At 39.5% G+C, this 19,464-nt stretch overlaps 1 protein-coding gene across 9 annotated transcripts in view; it reads right to left on the bottom strand.

Annotated features, from left to right (window-relative positions):
* The window catches only part of ZNF41 (zinc finger protein 41), a 41,893-nt gene extending 22,840 nt beyond the window's left edge, over positions 1 to 19,053 (bottom strand). For 4 of the 9 annotated variants that reach the window (XM_041741404.1, XM_041741406.1, XM_041741409.1 and 1 more), the window contains exon 1: positions 18,254 to 18,966. Coding sequence is in view for 2 of the 9 variants with exons in the window: in XM_041741406.1 (XP_041597340.1) it covers positions 18,254 to 18,292 (39 nt within the window). In the remaining 7 variants the exon portion in view is untranslated. The other 5 variants (XM_041741402.1, XM_041741401.1, XM_041741408.1 and 2 more) reach the window with 5 other exon arrangements.
* Between the last annotated feature and the right edge of the window lie 411 nt (positions 19,054 to 19,464).

A 19,464-nucleotide genomic window follows, 5' to 3' on the forward strand; every position in this document is an offset into this window, starting at 1 on the left:
GCAGAGACACAGGCAGAGGGAGAAGCAGGCTCCATGCACTGGGAGCCCGACGTGGGACTCGATCCCGGGTCTCCAGGATCGCGCCCCGGGCCAAAGGCAGGCGCCAAACCGCTGCGCCACCCAGGGATCCCCGGCTTTAGATTTTCTAATCCTATTGGACCCTACCTCATTGATCCTTCCCTACAGAAATCCCCCCAATCCTTGACTCCAGAGGAACCAAATCAACCCCAAATCTGATTTAGCACTGACTTTAAAGAATAAAGGAAAACCTAAAACACTTCCAGGAAAACAACATGGAGAGGGCTCACAATGGCACTAGACTTTTTGTTTGCAGTGATAGGAATCATATTAGAAGAAAATACCTACAAATTACTGAGAGAAAGGGGCTTAGAGCTGAGAATTTTAAACTCATCCTAGCTAAATACTAATCTTCTGTCGGAGTAAAAGACAATTTTAGACATTATATTAAGTCTAAACATTAAGTGCCACCATTCCTATCTCAAAAGAATACTCAAGGGACTAGTATAAGCAATTATAAATTGAATAGTTACAGAAACCTCAAAATCAGAGGATAGCAGTCTTGAGAAATGATTCTTGTAATATATAGTTACATATGAAAACAGAAAAATAATGTATTAGGGCATATGGAATAAATAAAATTATTACTAAGTGGAAATTTTAAAACACCCTGGAAAAATCTACTGAGTGATATGGGGAGGGGAAGGCAAATCACCTACCTCTATTACTAGATCCAAAGACTATTAAAACATTATTGGACCTAAGAATAGAGAAAATATAGATAATTATATTTGTAAGGAAGGTGAAGGCAACCACTAGCAGAAATTGATAAAAATAATCAAAATTCCAAACTATCAGAATTCCAAGATAATGAGAACCTAGAGGGGAATTAAAAGAAATGTGACCACACCAGCAAAAATAGGAAAAGGAAAGAGTGGAAATATAAATCAAGTAAAATAAATAGTAAACATAAAATAAAAGAAGGCACAAAATTTACTATGCTACAATTCAACTAAATTGAATGAGCTGAATCCTGCCATAAAAGATAACGACTTTGGGATTGGTTAACAACAACAAAAAAATACAGGTGCCACACATTTAAAACACAAAGACAAAGATGTGAAATGAAGCACTGGAAAGAAACATGCCATGCCATTTACCATTCTTTGTGTTATGGCTGGCACTCATTATGTCTTAGTTATGAAAACCTTGCCTACCTCAGGGTCATAAAGATGTTTAATGTTTTCTTCCAAATTTGTATTGTTCTTTCACATTTATTTATAGCCTTCTTGGGAAGGATTTTGGTATATATATGTGTTAGGGTCAAGATTCATTTCTTCCATATGTATATCAAGGTGATCCAGCATAGCTTATTGAAAAGACAATCTTTTCTCCACTGCTCTGCAGTGTTGGTTTGTGACTATGTGGAGGTTCATTCCTCTCTGTTTCCATTGGTCTGTTTGTCTATTCTTGGACCAATACTACAGTGTCTTAATTAATGTGCTTCATATCAAGGTTTGATATCTTGAGCCTGACTGGCTCAGTAGTTGATTGTCTGCCTTCAGCTCAGGTTGTGATCCCGGGGTCCTGGGATCGAGTCCCACATTCGTCTCCTTGCAGGGAGACTGCTTCCCCCCCTGCCTATGTCTCTGTCTCTCTATGTGTTTCTTATGAATAAATAAATAAAATCTTAAAGTTTTGATATCTGGTAGAATAAGAGGTTATTAAATTAGACTACACTAAAATTAAAGACTTTGGTTCATCAGAAGACAAAATTAAGAGTGAAAAGGCAGGGGCAACCCCGGGTGGCTCTGTGGTTTAGTGCCACCTTCAGTCCAGGGCATGATCCTGGAGACCTGGGATCGAGTCCCACATCGGGCTCCCTGCATGGAGCCTGCTTCTCCCTCTGCCTGTGTCTCTGTCTCTCTCTCTCTCTCTCTCTCTCTGTGTCTCTCATGAATAAATAAATAAAAATCTTTTTTAAAAAAAGGCAAATCCCACAGTGGGAGATGACTGTAATACTAGTATCTGACAAACAATTCATATCTCAAATACATCAAGAATTCCTGGAAATCAATAGAAACAATAAGAAGAGTAAACTTCTTATTAGGAAAGAGACATTTCCCAAAGATATGCAAGCAGCAAATAAGCATAGGAAAAGATGCTCAACTTCATTAGTTAGCAAGGAAGTATAAATTAAACTACAATCAGATCATCCTTCTTATCTACCAGAAATGGCTCAAATGAAAATGATGGAAAATAACCAAGAGAGCTAGTGAGGATATGAGCAATAGAAACTGAGTATATTGTTTTTGAGGAGCATCAAACAGTACAAAACTTTATAAAACTGTTTGGTGTTATCCACAAAAGCTGAACACATGCAATAGCCTGTGAGCTAGCCCTTCCACTCCTAGGAATATACTTAGGAGAAATATGAACATATACTGACTGAAAGACAAGTATGATGATGTTGAGAGTGGCTTTATTCAAAACTGAAAATTATGCAAATGATCATCAACATCAGAATGGATAAACAAGTTGTCCTATATTCATATAAGGAAGTACCATACAGTAACAAGAATGAGCAAATTGCCACACACGACAGGCATGAATTTCATCTCATGAATATTATGTTGCCCAAAGAAGCCAGACCCAAAGAGCAACGAATCAATACAATATGATTATGTTTATATAAACTTATTTTTATATAATTTATATGATTTTATATAATTTATATTATAATTTTTATATGATTAAAAATATAATTTATATTAAAACTATATAAAATTATGTAAAAATTAAAAAATATAAAAGACATGTAAAACTAATCTATGCTGTTAGAAGTCAGGCTGTTGGTACCCCTTGGGAGGAAGTTAGTGATTGGAAAGGAACACAAGGGGGTGTTTCTTGGGTGCTAGTGATGTCCTATTTCTAAATCTAGGTGGTGGTTATGCATGTTCGCTCAGTCATTTAAAAAAAGACATCAAGCTAAATGCATAATCTGTGCAGTTTTCTGAATTATGTCATAATTAAATAAAGACTTTATACAATACACTGGACAAATGTAAGAAAATGACAGCACATCTAGAAATATAATTATTGAGGTGGAAATTAAGTCCAAAGCACTCAATAGATTATCAAAGGGACCCTTTTTATTTTATTTTTTATTTATTTTTATTTTTTAAAGATTTTGTTTATTTATTCATGAGAGACACAGAGAGAAAGAGAGGCAGAGACACAGGCAGAGGAAGAAGCAGGCTCCATGCAGGGAGCCTGATGTGGGATTTGATCCCGGGTCTCCGGGATCAGGCCCTGGGCTGAAGGCGGTGGTAAACCGCTGAGCCACCCGGGCTGCCCCAAGGGGTCCTTTTTTAATAATAAAATATATAACAAAGAAGTACAGAAGCCTCTGCATAAATCCTTAGGGCCATTCAATATATACAAATAAAACCAGCACAAATGTACAAAACCGCATAAGGTCTTAAAAATCAGGGATGCCTGGGTGGTTCAGTGGTGTGATCCCGGGGTCCTGGGATCAAGTTCTGCATCAGTTTCCCCACAGGGAGCCTGCTTCTCCCTCTGCCTGTGTCTCTGCCTCTCTCTCTGTGTGTCTCTTATAAATAAATAAAATCTTTTTAAAAATCATAATTATAGGGACTCCCTCTTCTGGAGATGGGAGTAGATATTAGTTTACCTATTCTTTCTGCTAAATACAACTAAAAAATGTAGACATTATATATAAAACATAGGAAGATTCTGAAAGGTAGAGTGAAGAGGACAGATTGGCTGGTGATCCTGAGACCTCCAAAATGATGTGGCAGTGAGTTCTCTGGGTTTTCTTTTAGCCTCATATATCCTAGACTTGGTGCTGGAGAAGCCAGCAACCTAGAAAGGCCAAAGGGTACAGACAAAAACTGCTCCAAGAAAAGCCTGCTCTCTCTAGTCAAAGGACCAGGAAAGAGGCAGCCTACCAAGACAGAAAACTTTTAGACAATGATGGCTCTACTCAGGCCAAATACCACAAAACCCACTGGGGGCCCACCACCATTACTAATAGCAAAGGCCAAGTGGAGAGCTTAGACTTCCACCCTTGACAAACTATAAGAAGGTATCCCCAGCCCCTCCCTCCTCTACCCCCTGCCCAGGTGGTATTGGAGAAAGCCCATTAGGGTGCTGGAGCTTTCTTCCTTGCTGCCTCCTTACCCCCACCCTTTGGGGACAGTGGAGATGATGTGGGGAGTGTGGGCTTCCACCCTCACCCAGAAATGACAGTGTCTTTCCTCCTCCCCACTGACTGATGTCAGGGGAGGCCTATGGGAGCATTCACCAGGGCACAGCAGTAACAAGGGCACTTCTGCCAATAGTGTCAATGGACATCAAATGGGAAGCAGTGACAAGGTACCCCTCTCCCTCCCAGTCAGGGTGATATCAATAGAGGCTTAGTGGGAGCATGAACTCCTACTCCCACTAGGCAATAAAAAGGAGCCCATCCTGGGGCACCTGGGTAGCTCAGTTGGTTAAGCGTCTGACTCTTGATTTCGGCTCAAGTCATGATCTTAGGATTGTGAGATTGAGCCCCGTGACAGGTTCCAAGATGGGTTTGGCGCCTGCTTAAGATTCTCTCTCCTTCTCCCTCAGCTCCTCCCCTCACCATTAAAAAAAAAGACACCCCCCAAACAGAAGAACTTGGACTTCCATCTCCACCTAGCAGTAATGAATGAGGTGACATCTCCCTTTACCAAATGGAGCTCTGTCAAGGGAGGCCTATTAAAGCACAAGAGTTAAATAAATTACAGAGCCTTTTAATGTAATACTCAAATGTCCTGAACATAATGAAAAATTAGATGTCATACCAAGAACCAGGAAAATCTCAACTTGAATGGGAAAAGACATGAAGGAGATCCCAACACTGAAATAACACAGATGTTGGAATTATCTGACAAGGATTTTAGATTTTTAAATATAATTTTATTACTTTTTAAAAGATTTATTTATTTGAGGGGGAGGGGTAGAGGGAGAGGGAAAGGCAATCCCAAGCAGACTCCCCATCAAGCGAAGAGCCTGATGCAGTGCTCAATCACATGAGCCTGAGATCATGATCCCAGCCAAAATCAAGAGTCTGACACCCAACTGACTGAGTCACTCAGGCACCCCATCTGACAAGGATTTTAGAGCAGCCATCATAAACATGCTTAATTGGCCAATTACGAAAAATTTTTAACACAAATGAGACAATAGAAAATCTCAGCAAAGAAATACAGGCATACCTAATTTTATTGTGCTTGCCAGATATTGAAGTTCTTACAAATTGAAGGTTTATGGCAACTGTCAAGTAAGTCTACCAGTGCCATTTTCCCAATAACATCTGCTCACTTCATGTCTCTGTGCCACAATTTGGTAATTCTTGTAATATTCCAAACCTTTTCATTATTATTATACTTATTATGGTGACCTGTGGTCAGCGATCTTTGATGTTACTATTATAATTGTTTTGGCACCATAAACCATATCTATATAACCAGACACAACATTCCCTTAAGTCAAAGCCTAATCCAGATCAAGGCCCTAATTCTCTTCAGTCCTCTGAAGGCTGAGAGAGGTGAGGAAGTTGCAAAAGAAAAGTCTGAAGCTAGCGGAGGTTGGTTCATGAATTTTAAGAAAAGAAGCTGTCTCCATAACATAAGGTGAAATCGCAAGTGCTGGTATGGAAGCTGCAGCAAATTATCTAGAAGATCTAGTTAAGATAATTAATGAGGGTGGCTATACTAAACCACAGATTTTCAACATAAATGAAACAACCTTCTATTGGGAGAAGATGCCATCTAGGACCAGAAGGAAATGGCACATTTTTCAAGTGCGGAAAGAAAAGAATTGTTAGGGGGAGGTGGGGGGGGGTGGTGAGAAGAAAATTGTTAGCCTAGAATCCTATACCCATAGAAAATATCCTTTAGGAAGGATAGAGCTGTCAAGATATCCTCAGATGAAAGAAAACTAAGATTTGTTACCAGCAGACGTACCATAAAAGAATGGCTATAGGAAGTTCTCTAACCAGAAAGGAAATGATAAAAGAAGAAATCTTAAAATATCAGTAAGGAAGAAAGAACATGGAAAGAGGGAAAATATAGGTAAATATAATATGCTCTCCTTCTCCTAAGTTTCCTAAATTATGTTTGACCATTGAAGTGAAAATTATAACACCACCTAATGTGGTGCTCAGTGTATGTAAAGGAAGTATTTAAGACAATTATTTATAAATAGGGGAGGATAAAGGGACATGAGGTAAGGTTTCCACACTTCCTTGGAAGTGGTAAAATGATACCAGTGGACTCTGATAAGAATATATCATGCAAATGTTGATTAAAAGGAAGCAGGAGTGGATTTATTAATATTGGATAGAGTAGACTTCAGAGTAAAGAAAATTACTCTGGTACTGACAGGGACATAACATAATGATAAAAGGGTCAGTCCACCAAAAAGACATAGCAATCTTAAATGTGTATGCATCATGCAATAGAATTGCAAAATATATGAAGAAAATTTTGATAAAACTGAAAGGAGAAATAGGCAAAATCACAATTACAGTTGGAGACTTCAATACCCTTCAACAACTGATAAAACAACTAGACAGAAAATCAGCAAAGTTGTAAAAGAATTCATGAACACCTTCCACCAATAGGATCTAAGTGACATTTACAGAACATTCCATCCAACAGTAGTAGAATACACATTCTTTTAAAGTGCCCACAGAAAAAAAAAATAAAGTGCCCACAGAAAATACATCATTTGGCCATATCCTAGACCATATAACAAACCTCAACAAATGTAAAAGAATTGAAATCAGTCACAGTATGTTCTCTGACCACAATGGATGAAACTAGTAATCAAAATAAAAAAGGTAACAGGAAAATCCCCAAACACTTAGAAACTAAACAATATACTTCTAAAAAACCCATGGGTCAAAGAAGTCTCAAGGGAAATTTTAAAAATACACTAAACTGAATAAGGGGTATATACACCCTCACCCCTTGACCACATAAGAATGGTCTTTGGGCCTGGAACACTTACTTACCAAGAGACCAAGAACCCACACAGCCTATGTTGGGCTATTGCCTTGTGTGGGAATATTTTTTCCTTACTGCAGACTCAATGTGTGCCATTTTTTTCTGCCAAAGTTTGTACATCAATGGCCCTTAGGCATGCCCCTAGCTTTCAGTATTTCAGTCTCCATAGTGGGGGGTGGGGGAGTCCTTCCACTGCAATGAGAGGGTTGTGAGTAGTATCTTAGTTCAGTTTAATTTATATTTCCTTGCTAACTAATGGAGTGAAGGATCTTTTCCTATGCTTACTTGCCATTTGGCTAGCTATAAGGAAAGGATGCACTATGGATGCTGATCTTGCTCTGTCTCTTCTCTATTCAAGTAAAGCATTGTTCCATTCAGTGTTTCACTGTGTTGTGTTTTCCTTGGTGACTTTGATACCAAGATGCAGTGGGCAGAAGTGTTTGGAGTCCTCCCCTGGGATTTGATAACCAGTGCACAATACTCTGCTCCATAAACTAAAGCAGTGTTGCTATAAGGAAAATTTATGGCACTAAATGTTTACATGTGAAAAGAGAAAAAGCCTTAAGTCAATAATCTAAACTCTCATCTCAAGAAATTAGAAAAGAAGGGAGAGTCTGGCTGGCTCAGTTGGTGGAGCATGCAACTCTTGATCTCGGGGTTGTAAGTTTGAGCCCCATGTTGGGTGTAGAGATTACTTAAAAATAAAATTTTGGGCAGCTCAGGTGCTCAGTGGTTTAGCGCTGCCTTCAGCCCAAGGCCTGATCCTGGAGACCCGGGATCAAGTCCCATGTTGGGCTCCCTGTGTGGAGCTTGCTTCTCCCTCTGCCTCTCTCTCTCTCTCTCTCTCTCTCATAAATAAATAAATAAAATCTTAAAAAAAATAAAATCTTAAAAGAAAAGAAATTAGAAGAACCTGTGGATTCTTCTAAAATTAGAAAGAACCTTCCACAAAACCTGTGGAAGAAAGGAAATAAGAGTAGGAGCAAAAATCAATGGAATTGAAAACAACAGAAAAATACAATAAACCAAAGGGCTGGTTTTCCAAAAAAAAAAAATAAATAAAATAAACAAGCCTCTAGTAATATTGACAAAGAAAAAAATTAGAGATACAAATGATTAATATTGGGAATGAAACAGGGGCTATCACTACAGACTCTGCAGATATCAAAAGAATAATAATGGAATACAATAATAAATTTGACAACTTTGATGAAATGGATCAATTCCTCAAAAAGTACAAACTATCACAACTCTTCTAATATCAAATAGTTCATCTGAATAGCCTCACAACTATTATGGAAATCAAATTTGCAATTTGAAAAATAACTCTTTTTTTAAAAAAAGATTTTATTTATTTGAGAGAGAGAGCCAGAGAGAGCACGAGCAGAGGGGAAGGGCAGAGGGAGATGGAGAAGCAGACTCCTTGTTGAGCAGGGAACCCAATGTGGGGCTCGATCCCCGCACCCCAAGATCATGACCCAACCCAAAGGCAGATGCTTAACCACCTGAGCCACCCAGGTGCCCCTAAAGAACAACTCTTGAAATATAAATCTCTAAGCCAAATGGTTTCACTGGAGACTTCCACCAAATTTTCAAGAAGAATTAACACCAATCCCACACTATCTCTTCCAGTAAATAGAAGAGGGAATTCGTGTTAACTCATTTCCTAAAGCCTGATACCAAAAGTAGAGTACAAAAGTCACATTCTTGATGTGCTAATGTTTTCCCACTGAATTATACATGGTTTGCATAGTAAATTTTGCACATTTTGTCATCACCTGCATTTGAAAATAGGGTGTTTCTTGATGGGGATGCCTAAGTGGCTCAGTTGGTTGTCTGCCTTTGGCTCAGATCATGATGCCAAAGGTCCTGTGAGTCCTGCATCAGGCTCCCTGCAGAGCAAGGAGCCTGCTTTTCCCTGGGAGCCTGCTTCTCCCTCTGCCTCCCTCTCTCTGTCTCTCAGAGTAAATAAAATCTTTTAAAAAAGGATGTTTCTTGATGAACTATTCCATTTCTTAACCAAAAAAGTATAAAAAAACCCTACAGACCAATATTCTTCATGAGCATAGATGCAAAAATTCTTAACAAATTATTACAAATATAATTTAGCAATATACAAAGGAAATTTTTATTTTTTTAATATTTATTTATTTATTTATGAGAGAGAGAGAGAGAGAGAGGCAGAAGAGGAGGGAGAAGCATGCTCCATGCCGGGAGCCCGATGCGGGACTCGATCCTGGGACTCCAGGATCGTGCCCTGGGCCAAAGGCAGGTGCCAAACCGCTGAGCCACCCAGGGATCCCCCAAAGGAAATTTTTTAAAAAAGGTTTTATTTATTTATTCATGACAGACACAGAGAGAGAGAGGCAGAGACATAGGCAGGTGGAGAAGCAGGCTCCCCGCAGGGAGTCCGATGTGACACTTGATCCCAGGACCCCAGGATCACCACCTGAGCCAAAGGCAGACACTCAACCACTGAGCCACCCAGGTGGTCCACAAAGGGAATTATATGCCATAACCAAGTGGGGCTTATTCCAGGAATGCAAGACTAGTTCAATATTTGAAAATCAGTCAATGCAATCTACCATATTAACAAGCCACAGAAGAAAAAATAATCACATGATCATATTAATTGAGGCAGAAACATGTTTTCACAAAATCCAACAGCCATTCATGATTTAAAAAAAAAAACCTCTTAGAAAACCTGAAATAAAGGTTAAATTTGTCAACTTGATAAAAATAAGATCTACAAAAAAAAAAAAAAACTATAACTAGCATTGGGGCGCCTAGGTGGCTAAGTAGTTCAAGGTCCCAGGGTCCTGGAATTGAGCCCCATGTCAGCTCCCTGCTCAGTGGGGAGCCTGCTTTTCCCTCTTCCCCCTGCTTGTGCTCTCCCTTGCTATCTCTTTCTCTCTCTCTCAAATAAATAAATAAATAAATAAAATTTAAAAAACCTACAAAACTATAACTAACATCATACTTAATAATGAGAGACTGAATGTTTGCCCCTTAATATCAGGAACTATAAAAGAATGTCAACTATCACTACTCTTATTCAATATAGTAATGAAAATTTTAGCCAAGGCAATAAGGCAAGAATAAAGAACAAAAGGCATAGAGATTGAAAAGGAAGAAATAAAAACGGATCCTATTTGCAGATAACATGATGGCCCAGATAGAAAATCTCTAGGACCCTACACAAAAACCTCTAGAAGTAATAAGTGACTTCAGCAAGGTTATGGGACACAAGAACAACATGTAAAAATCAGTATTTTTATTTACTACAAATGAACATGATGAAACAAATGCACAATACTTTACATCACTCAGAAAGTAAAATATTTAGGTGTAAATGTAACAAAACATGTATAGGGGTTACATGTGGAAAACTAGAGAATGTTGATAAAAGAAGTAAAAAACATCTAAATAAGTGGAGATACTGTATTTATGGTTGGGTAGCTTCACTGCAGTAAAAATATCAATTCTTCACAAGTCAATATATAGGCTTAATATAATTCCTATTAAAATCTCAGTAAGAATTTTTTGTAAATACAGGCAAAATTAAATTTATGTGGAAGGACAAAGGATCTACAATAGCTAAAACAATTCTGACAAAGAATAAAATGGGAGAAATCAATTTACCTGACTTCAAGGCTTTTTATTTAATTACAGGAATCAAGACAATGTGGTACCAATGAAAAGACAGAAACATAGATCAATGAAACAGAAGAGGGCCCAGAAATAGCCCCACACAAATACAGCCAACTAATTTTTTTTTTACAAAGGTGCAAAAACAATTCAATGGATGAAGGAAAGTCTTTTCAACAAATGGTGCTAGAGTAATTGGATCATTCATAAGGAAAAAACAAAATAAATTTCAATCTAAATGTCACACTTCACAAAAAATTAACCGGAGGGGCGCCTGGGTGGCTCAGTCAGTTAAGGGTCTGCCTTCAGCTCAGGTCATGATCCCAGGGTCCTGGGATCGAGCCCCACATTGGGCTCCCCACTCAACGGGAAGCCTGCTTCTCCTCTCCCTCTGCTGCTCCCTCTGCTTGTGCTTTCTCTAATAAATAAATAAAATCTTTTAAAAATTAACCAAAATGGATCATAGATTCAAATGTAAAACTATAAAACTGTTAGAAGACTACAACAGGAGAAAATCATCAGGACCTAGGGCTTAGTAAAAGTTCTGAGATAGGACACCAAAAACATGAGCAATAAAAGAAAAATATACAGATATTTGACTTCAACAGATTAAAAACTGTAGCTCTGCAAAAGATGCTGTTAGGAGAATGAAATGAAAAGCTACAGGCTGTGAGAAAGTATCTGACAAAGGCTCATAATGATAACATATAAAGAACTCTCAAAAATCAACATCCAAGAAACAATCCAATTAGAAAATGGGCAAAGGACATGAAGAGACATTTCACCAAAGAGGATATACAGAGGGCAAAAAAGTACATGAGAATATGTTCAACACCCATAGACAAGCATATTCTAGAATTTACATGGAAATGCACAGCCCCTAGAATAACTAAAGCAGTCTTAACAAAGAAGAGTAAAGTGGGAGTAAACAAAATAATTTAACTAAGCATTACATGCAGAATATAAAATCCCCAGAAAACATAAACCAAAATTAATCTCCCAAAGTAGAGATCTGTTAAGACCAGTAATCAAAGAAAGTAATTACAATTTACCATTTTAAAGATTTTATTTATTTATTTATTTATCTATTTGAGAGAGAGAGAGAGAGTAAGCACATAAGTGGGTGGGGGGTAGAGGGGTAGAGAGAAGCAGACTCCCTGCTGAGCAGGAAGCCCAATGTGGGGCTTGATCCCAGGACCCTGAGATCATGACCTGAAAACTGAAGTCAGATGCTCATCCCACTGAGCCACTCAGGCATCCCTGCAATTTACCATTTTAAAAGACCAGTTCTGAATGTAAATTGGTATAGCCACTGTGGAAACAGTATGGATATTACTCCAAAAATGAAAAAATAGAAATACCATATGATCTGGTAATTCCATTACTAGTTGTTGACCCAGATAAAATGAAAACACTAATTAGAAAAGATATATGCACCCCTATGTTTACTACAGCATTATTTATACTAGCCAAGAGATGGAAGCAACCCAAGTGTTCACACATGCATGAATGGACAAAGAAAATGGCTGAACTTTAAAGAAAATCTCCATGCCATTTTAACATATAAAAAGATAGAAATCTCCTGAATTCCTGTTAAAAACTGGCATAATTTTAATAGCAACATATGTTAAATATAGTATAAAAACAAGAAAACTACAAGTACTTTTTTAAAAAAGATTTTATTTATTTATTTGAGAGAGAGAGAGAGCACGAGCAGGGAGGGGAGGGGCAGAGGGAGAAGTAGACTCCCCACCAAGTGGGGAACCCAATGTGAGGCTCGATTCCAGGACCCCAAGATCATATCCTGAGCTGAAGACTGATGCTTAACTGACTGAGCCACCCAGGCGCCCCTAAGCAGTTTTCTTATAATGGTAAAACTTCTAATTTTTTTAAGTAGACTCTACACCCAGCACGGAGCTCAATGTGGGGCTTGAACTCACAACCCTGAGATCAAGACATGAGCTGAGATCATGAGTCAGACACTTAATCAACTGAGACACACAGATGTCCCCTGGCAAAACTTTTAAATAAAATATTACTAACTCAAATCGAACCATGTCTCATACGAAAAATTCCCCTTGACCAAACTAAATTATCCAAGGAAAGCAAAGTTGGGGCCACATTATATATAATTCATTACAGCAACCAATTAAAGAGTACAACACCATAAGACCATTAATATCAAAAAGCATCTGACACAATTCAGGAGCCATTCCTAATAAAAACACAAATTAAAAGAGCAATATAAAAATATTACAATGACTACCAAAAAACCTACCAGAGAACATTATGCTAAAAACATATCCAGATCAGAAGACTTAATACCATTAGGGTAGTAATAATCCCCAAAATGATGTTCAGACACAACACAACCCCTATCAAAATCTAAGCTGGCATTTTTATGGAGGGTAACAAGCTGATCTTAAAAATATATGGAAATGCAAAGGACCCTGAATTTCCAAAACATTGAGTAAGAACATGTTGGAGGACACATTTCCCTATTTCAAAACTTACTACAAAGCTACACAAATCAATACAGTGTGGTACTGGGTACACATACAGATGAATAAAATAGAATTGAGAGTTCAGAAATAAACTTGTACATTTACAGTAAATTTATTTTATTTTATTATTTTTTAAAGATTTATTTTATATATATGAAAGAGAACACAAGCAGGGGAGGGGCCAAGGGAGAGGGAAAGAAGCAGACTCCCAGTTGAGTGCTGAGATGAAGAGTCTGATGCTTAACTGACTGAGCCACCCAGGCAGCCCTACAGTCAATTGGTTTTAGATAAGCATTCCAATATAATTCCCTGGGGGGAAAAAAGTCAATGATATCAAAAGCACAAGCAAAAAAGAAAAAAATGGATAAATTCAACCTCATCAAAATTAAAAACTTTGGTGCCACAAAGTCAACCACCAAGAAAGTGAAAAGATAACCACAAAATGGGAGAAAATAAATGCAAATCACATATCTGAAAAGGGACTTGTATCCAGAACATATAAAGAGCACTTACAACTCAATAATAAAAAAATCAAATCACTCAATGAACAATAAGCAAAGGATTTGAATTAATATTCCTCCAAAGAAGATACACAAATGGCTAATAAGGACATTGTCAGTGACCTCAGGCTGCTATAACAAACTACCACGTACTGGGTGGCTTAAATAACAAATATTTTTTTCTCATAGTGCTTGAGGCTGGGAAGTCCAAGATCAAAGCACCAGCAGATTTGGTGTCTGGTGACAACCTTCTTCTTGTTTCATAGACAGCCATCTTCTTACTGTGTTCTCACATGGTGTAAAGGGGAAGGGGGCTCTCTGGGGTCTCTTTTATAAGGGTACTAACCCCCTGCATGAGACCTCCACCCTTGTGACCTAATCATCTCCCAAAGACCTCACCCCTAATACCATCACATTGGGAGTTATGTAAACATATGAATTTGGAAAAGACTACATTCAGTCCATTGCACACATTAAAAGATATTCAATATCAGTAATCATTAGAGAAACAGAAATCAAAACTACAATGAGATACCACTTCATACCCACTAGGATGGCTAGATTAAAAAAAAAGACAGTAACAAGTGTTGGTGGGGATGTGACTAATTGGAACCTTCATACATTCCTGGTGGGATATAAAATGGCACAGCCATTTCGAAAAACAGTGTGGCAGTTCTTCAAAGTGTTAAACATAGGGGTACCATATGATCTAGCAATTCCACTCCCAAGAGAAATGAAAATTTATGTCCACACAAAAATGTGGACACAAATGTTCATAGCATTTCATAGTATTTAAAAGTGGAAACAATCCGAATGTCCATCAACTGATGAATGGGAAAACAAAATGTGGTATATCCTTACAAAGGAATATTATTCAGTAATAAAAAAGGAAGGAAGTACTGATACATGCCATAGCGTGGATGAATCTTGAAAACATTATGGTAAGTGAGAGAAGAGAGTTACAAAAGACCACATATAGTATGATTCCATTTATCTGAAAAGCTCAGAATAGTTAAATCTACAGAGACACAAAGTGGTTGCCTGCAGCAGCAGGATACAGAATGGGAATGAAGAATGAGTACCCTATTTCTTTCTGAATGTTCTAAAATTAGACTGTGGTGGTGACTGAACAACTCTATGAATATACTAAAAACCATTGAATTGCAAGCTTTAAATGTGTAGTTTGGGGATACCTGGGTGGCTCAGGGGTTTAGTGCCTGCCTTCAGCCCAGGGTGTGGTCCTGGAGTCCCAGGATCAAGTCCTGCATCAGGCTCCCTGCATGGAGCCTGCTTCTCCCTCTTGCCTGTGTCTCTGCCTCTCTCTCTCTCTCTCTGTGTCTCTCATGAATGAATAAATAAAATCTTTTAAAAAAATGTGTAGTTTATGGTAGGTGAATTATATCAATAAATCTATTTTTTTTAAAAAAAAAAAGATCATGTAGCTAGTAAGTGGCCATGCAGCATTTCAAACCCAGTATCTTGGCAAGCGGAAGGTATTCAGTAGATGTTTGTTGAATGAATGAATGAATGAATGAATGAATGAATACCTTTCACTTTCAAATGAGCAACAAAATAGGGATACCCTGTATCAAGTATCATTCAACATTGTTCCAAAAGTGCTAGTTAATGCAAGAGGAGATGAGGTAATCAGAATAAATATTTGGAAGGAAGAGAGAGTATTATTGTTAATTGCCTGCAATATGATATTCTATCTAGGAAAACGAAGAGACCATAAAAAGCAACTAGAACTCACATGAGAATCTAATCATTGCATTGGATAAGAAATAAAATACAAAAAAGAAAATAAAAATGGACAGATTTTTTTTCCATTGGAAATAGAAAAAATAGGGATCCCAGGATGGCGCAGCGGTTTGGCGCGTGCCTTTGGCCCAGGGCGCGATCCTAGAGACCCAGGATCGAATCCCACATCGGGCTCCCGGTGCATGGAGCCTGCTTCTCCCTCTGCCTGTGTCTCTGCCTCTCTCTCTCTCTCTCTCTCTCTCTCTCTGTGACTATCATAAATAAATTAAAAAATTAAAAAAAAAGGAAATAGAAAAATATGCTTTTCACCATGGTGACAAAAACAAATGTAAAATATTGAAGTATGCATTTTTTTTTTTAAAAAAAAGGTGCTGGGTCTATAAAAAGAAAACTATAGGGGCACCTGGGTGGCTCAGTCCATTAAGCCTCTGACTCTTGGTTTCAGCTCAAGTCATGATCCCATGAGTCGTGAGATGGAGCCCTGTGTCAGGCTCCATGTTCAATAGGGGGGAATCTGTTTGACATTCTCTCCCTCTGCTCCACCCCCGACTTGCGCACACACACACTCTCTCTCAAATAAATACATCTTTTTAAAAAGGAGAAAACTATAAAATATATTATTTTAATGGTTGTTTTGAAACAAAACAAGATGGTTTTAACATTCATATGAAAGAATTAATGCTAAAGAATACTAAAGAAAACAACCAAAAAAGAAAGATAGAAAAAGAACAGTGAAGGGGCTAGCACTATTTGATATTAAAAGTATTTCTAAAAGTCAATACACTTTTTTGAAAGGCAATATATACATATATTAGAAGGAAAAATAGAGCTCAGAAATAGAGCAACTTACATTTGGAAATCTATATGATAAAAGTGGCATTAGGTTGAGTTAGAAAAGTGGGTTCACTTAATGATTGATGCTTGCAAATTTTCTATTCAAATGGAAAATACACACTTCAGTCTCATCTCACACCACACACCAGAGTAAATTCCAGGTGGACTGAAATTAATTTTAAAAATTAAAACATTAAAAATGTTAAATTTAAGGTATATATTGCTTTAAGCACTAAGTGGGGCGAACTCACTAGGCAAGATAAGATACTCAGAACCTTAAAAGGAAAAAGACAGATATCTCTAATCAGATGATTATTTTCTCTAATTATATGTGAAGACATCTTTCAAAACTCAAGTTATAAAGAGAGATAAAGGGAAAAAATAACAATAAATGACAGAAGGTTAATATTCACAAATTAGAAAGACAAACCACCTAAAGGAAAAAAAGAGCAAAGGATATGAAAACTTTTTAAAACATATGAGAAGATATTCAACCACTAGTTGCCAGAAAAATGCACATCAAAGTAAAACAAGATACTATATACCATTTACTTTACCAAAGTAAAAACAGATATCATTCTGTTTGTCCCTCAGAATGGCGAAAATTTAAAAAGCAGCAATATTCAGTGTGGGAGGGGATGTTACAGTCTTTTATTTTTTTCTATTCTTTAAAGATTGTATTTATTTGTTTGAGATAGAGTGAGAGCACAAGCGGGAGAGAGGAGCAGAGGGAGAAAGAGGGAGAAGCAGATTCCCCCATCAGTGTGGAGCCCAAGTGGGGGATTTGACCCCAGGACCCGGAGATCACCACCCTAGCACAAGTCAAATGCTGAACCCACTGAGCCACCCAGGCACCCCAGAGTGAGCCCTTTTATATGGTGCTGGTGGGGAATACCAATTTTACAAAAGTTTTGGAAAATAATTTAAAGTTCAAATACATACCATCCACTTTAAGGAACATCCATTTCTGCACCTAATAATCACTCAGATGACAGTCTCTGAGTGTAGTTTAGAAATCAGTAATAAAAATGTCAACTTTTTGGGAAATCAGAATCTCATATCTAAACAACTATGGAGTCAGAGAGAAAACCACAGCAGAAATTAGAAAACATGTTACATATCAAAATTTGTTACATGGAGCTAAAGTGTTCTCAGAGAAACATTCAGGAACTTAATGCTTAGAAAAATGATTGAATATTAATGAGAAAAGTATTCAACTTAGCAATTTTAAAATAAGAATAACCCAAAGAAGAGAAATAATGAAATCAAGGGGAGAAATTAATGACGCAGAAAACAAAGATACGGGAAGCCCAACAAAGTCAAAGTAGGGTTTTGAAACAATCCCATCTCAGTTTAAGACCACCCATCACTGACTCTGTGAGGCCGCAGGTCTGATTCCACTCCCCTCCATCGCTAGTCTCCAATAAATGCAAAACTGACACCACAGAAATCTTGACCATCCACTCAATAAACCCCATCACACACGTCATAGACCGTGCAATACTCACCCCACGGTTCGTTCATTGATTCTTCAATACTCACCTCACAAACTCTCCACCGTTCACTCCACAGCCCACCCATTACTCCCTAAACACCCTCACCATTCACTCGCTGAACTCCAATCATTTATCTTGCAGGCCCCCTATCACTTACCCCACTAACCCTCTATGATTCAGCTCACAGACGGTCATCATTTATCCCACAGGTCCAATCACTTACCGCGCAGACCCCATCAACGACCTTTGAGAATCCTCACCGCTATTCCCATAGACTCCTCATTGCTCACCTTAGAGAACCCCTAGAACCTCACTCATCGCACAGACTACCCATTTTATCCCCCCCCCCCGCCCCATCACTCACCCCACAACCCTGCCACTCACTGCACGCTCCTCCTACTTGGGGATCTCTGAGAAGCCTCATCACTCACCCTACAAGGTACCATCATTGAGTGCGAAATCCATGTCATCACACCCCTAGAATCATGTCAGTGCTTTACTGGCCCAACTATGCTGCCTGTTAAACTCAGTCCAGGAACCCTAAGTGTTGAAACTACGTGGGAGGGACTCTTCCGTGTCTGGACCTCACCGCGCACATGCTCAGTGTCTGCCGGCCGCCCGCAGTCCCACAGGGTGCATTCGCGCGGTGTTGGCGCGTGTGCGTGGCGGAGGAGAGGCGGGCTTTCAAATGTTCTTTGGTGACTTTGTCAGGCAACTAACATGGCTGTCCCCTCGGGAGTGTCTCTACGGGAGCCGCCATCTTGGAAGGGTGGGCATTTCGGCCGGGACCCGCCGCACCCTGCCCCGGCGGCATTTCCCGGGAGCAGAGCCGGCAGGAGCGCGGGCTGTGCCGCCGGCACTTCTCCCGCGCGGGGCTCATTCTCCGCGGCGCCCGCCCTTCCCGGCGCTCAGGGGCCCCGCCCTCGGGCCGCATCCCCAGGGGGCCGCGGCTTCCTCAAGCGCCGCTAGGCTCCCCCTCCGAGTCCCGCCGCTCCGGTCCCCACTGGGAAGTCTCCTGCAAGCGGCGGGCCCGGAGACTGGCCCGCCCCGCTCCCTCCCCGGCCTCCTTCTAGAGGAAAGGGAATGGCTTCTGACAGGCGCGGGTGGCTCGCGGCGGCGGCGGCCGGGCTCGAGGCGCCGCGACGTGCCCACCTGCCGGCGCCTCTGTCCCCGTGTCGGCCGAGGGCATCGCCGGGCTCCTCGACTGTCACTGGCCCTGGATGGTTGCCGCGGGGCGGGTGGGGGAGGAATAGTACGTGTCAGATTTAAGCCAGGAAGCGGAAGTCGCCCGCAGCGAGAGTTTAACCACTCGGGGCGCGGGGCGCTGAGGTGATTTAGCGCCAGGGACCACGTATCTGTGGAGCGACTCGTTGGGGGACCTGTGATGTCAGTGGAGGGGCACTTCACCCAATTTTTAAAAAATCCAGTAGTCCGCCTTCCTGGTTTCCTTCTAAAAGCATTAAGGCTAAAGTTCCAGAGATCCAGGTTTTGATTGATTTTCATTAGTGTTTGGTTTCAAGTGCTAATTTGTCACTTTTTCCCCTTTTGCCCCATTAATGTTTTAGAAGTCCGTTGTCCAACTTGGCAAAACTTCTCCGAGACTCACTGGACAAAGGAATGGGTACTTTATTCAGGCTGCTGC

This window comes from Vulpes lagopus, chromosome X (genome assembly GCF_018345385.1).
Source record: "Vulpes lagopus strain Blue_001 chromosome X, ASM1834538v1, whole genome shotgun sequence".
NCBI classification, from domain to species: domain Eukaryota; kingdom Metazoa; phylum Chordata; class Mammalia; order Carnivora; family Canidae; genus Vulpes; species Vulpes lagopus.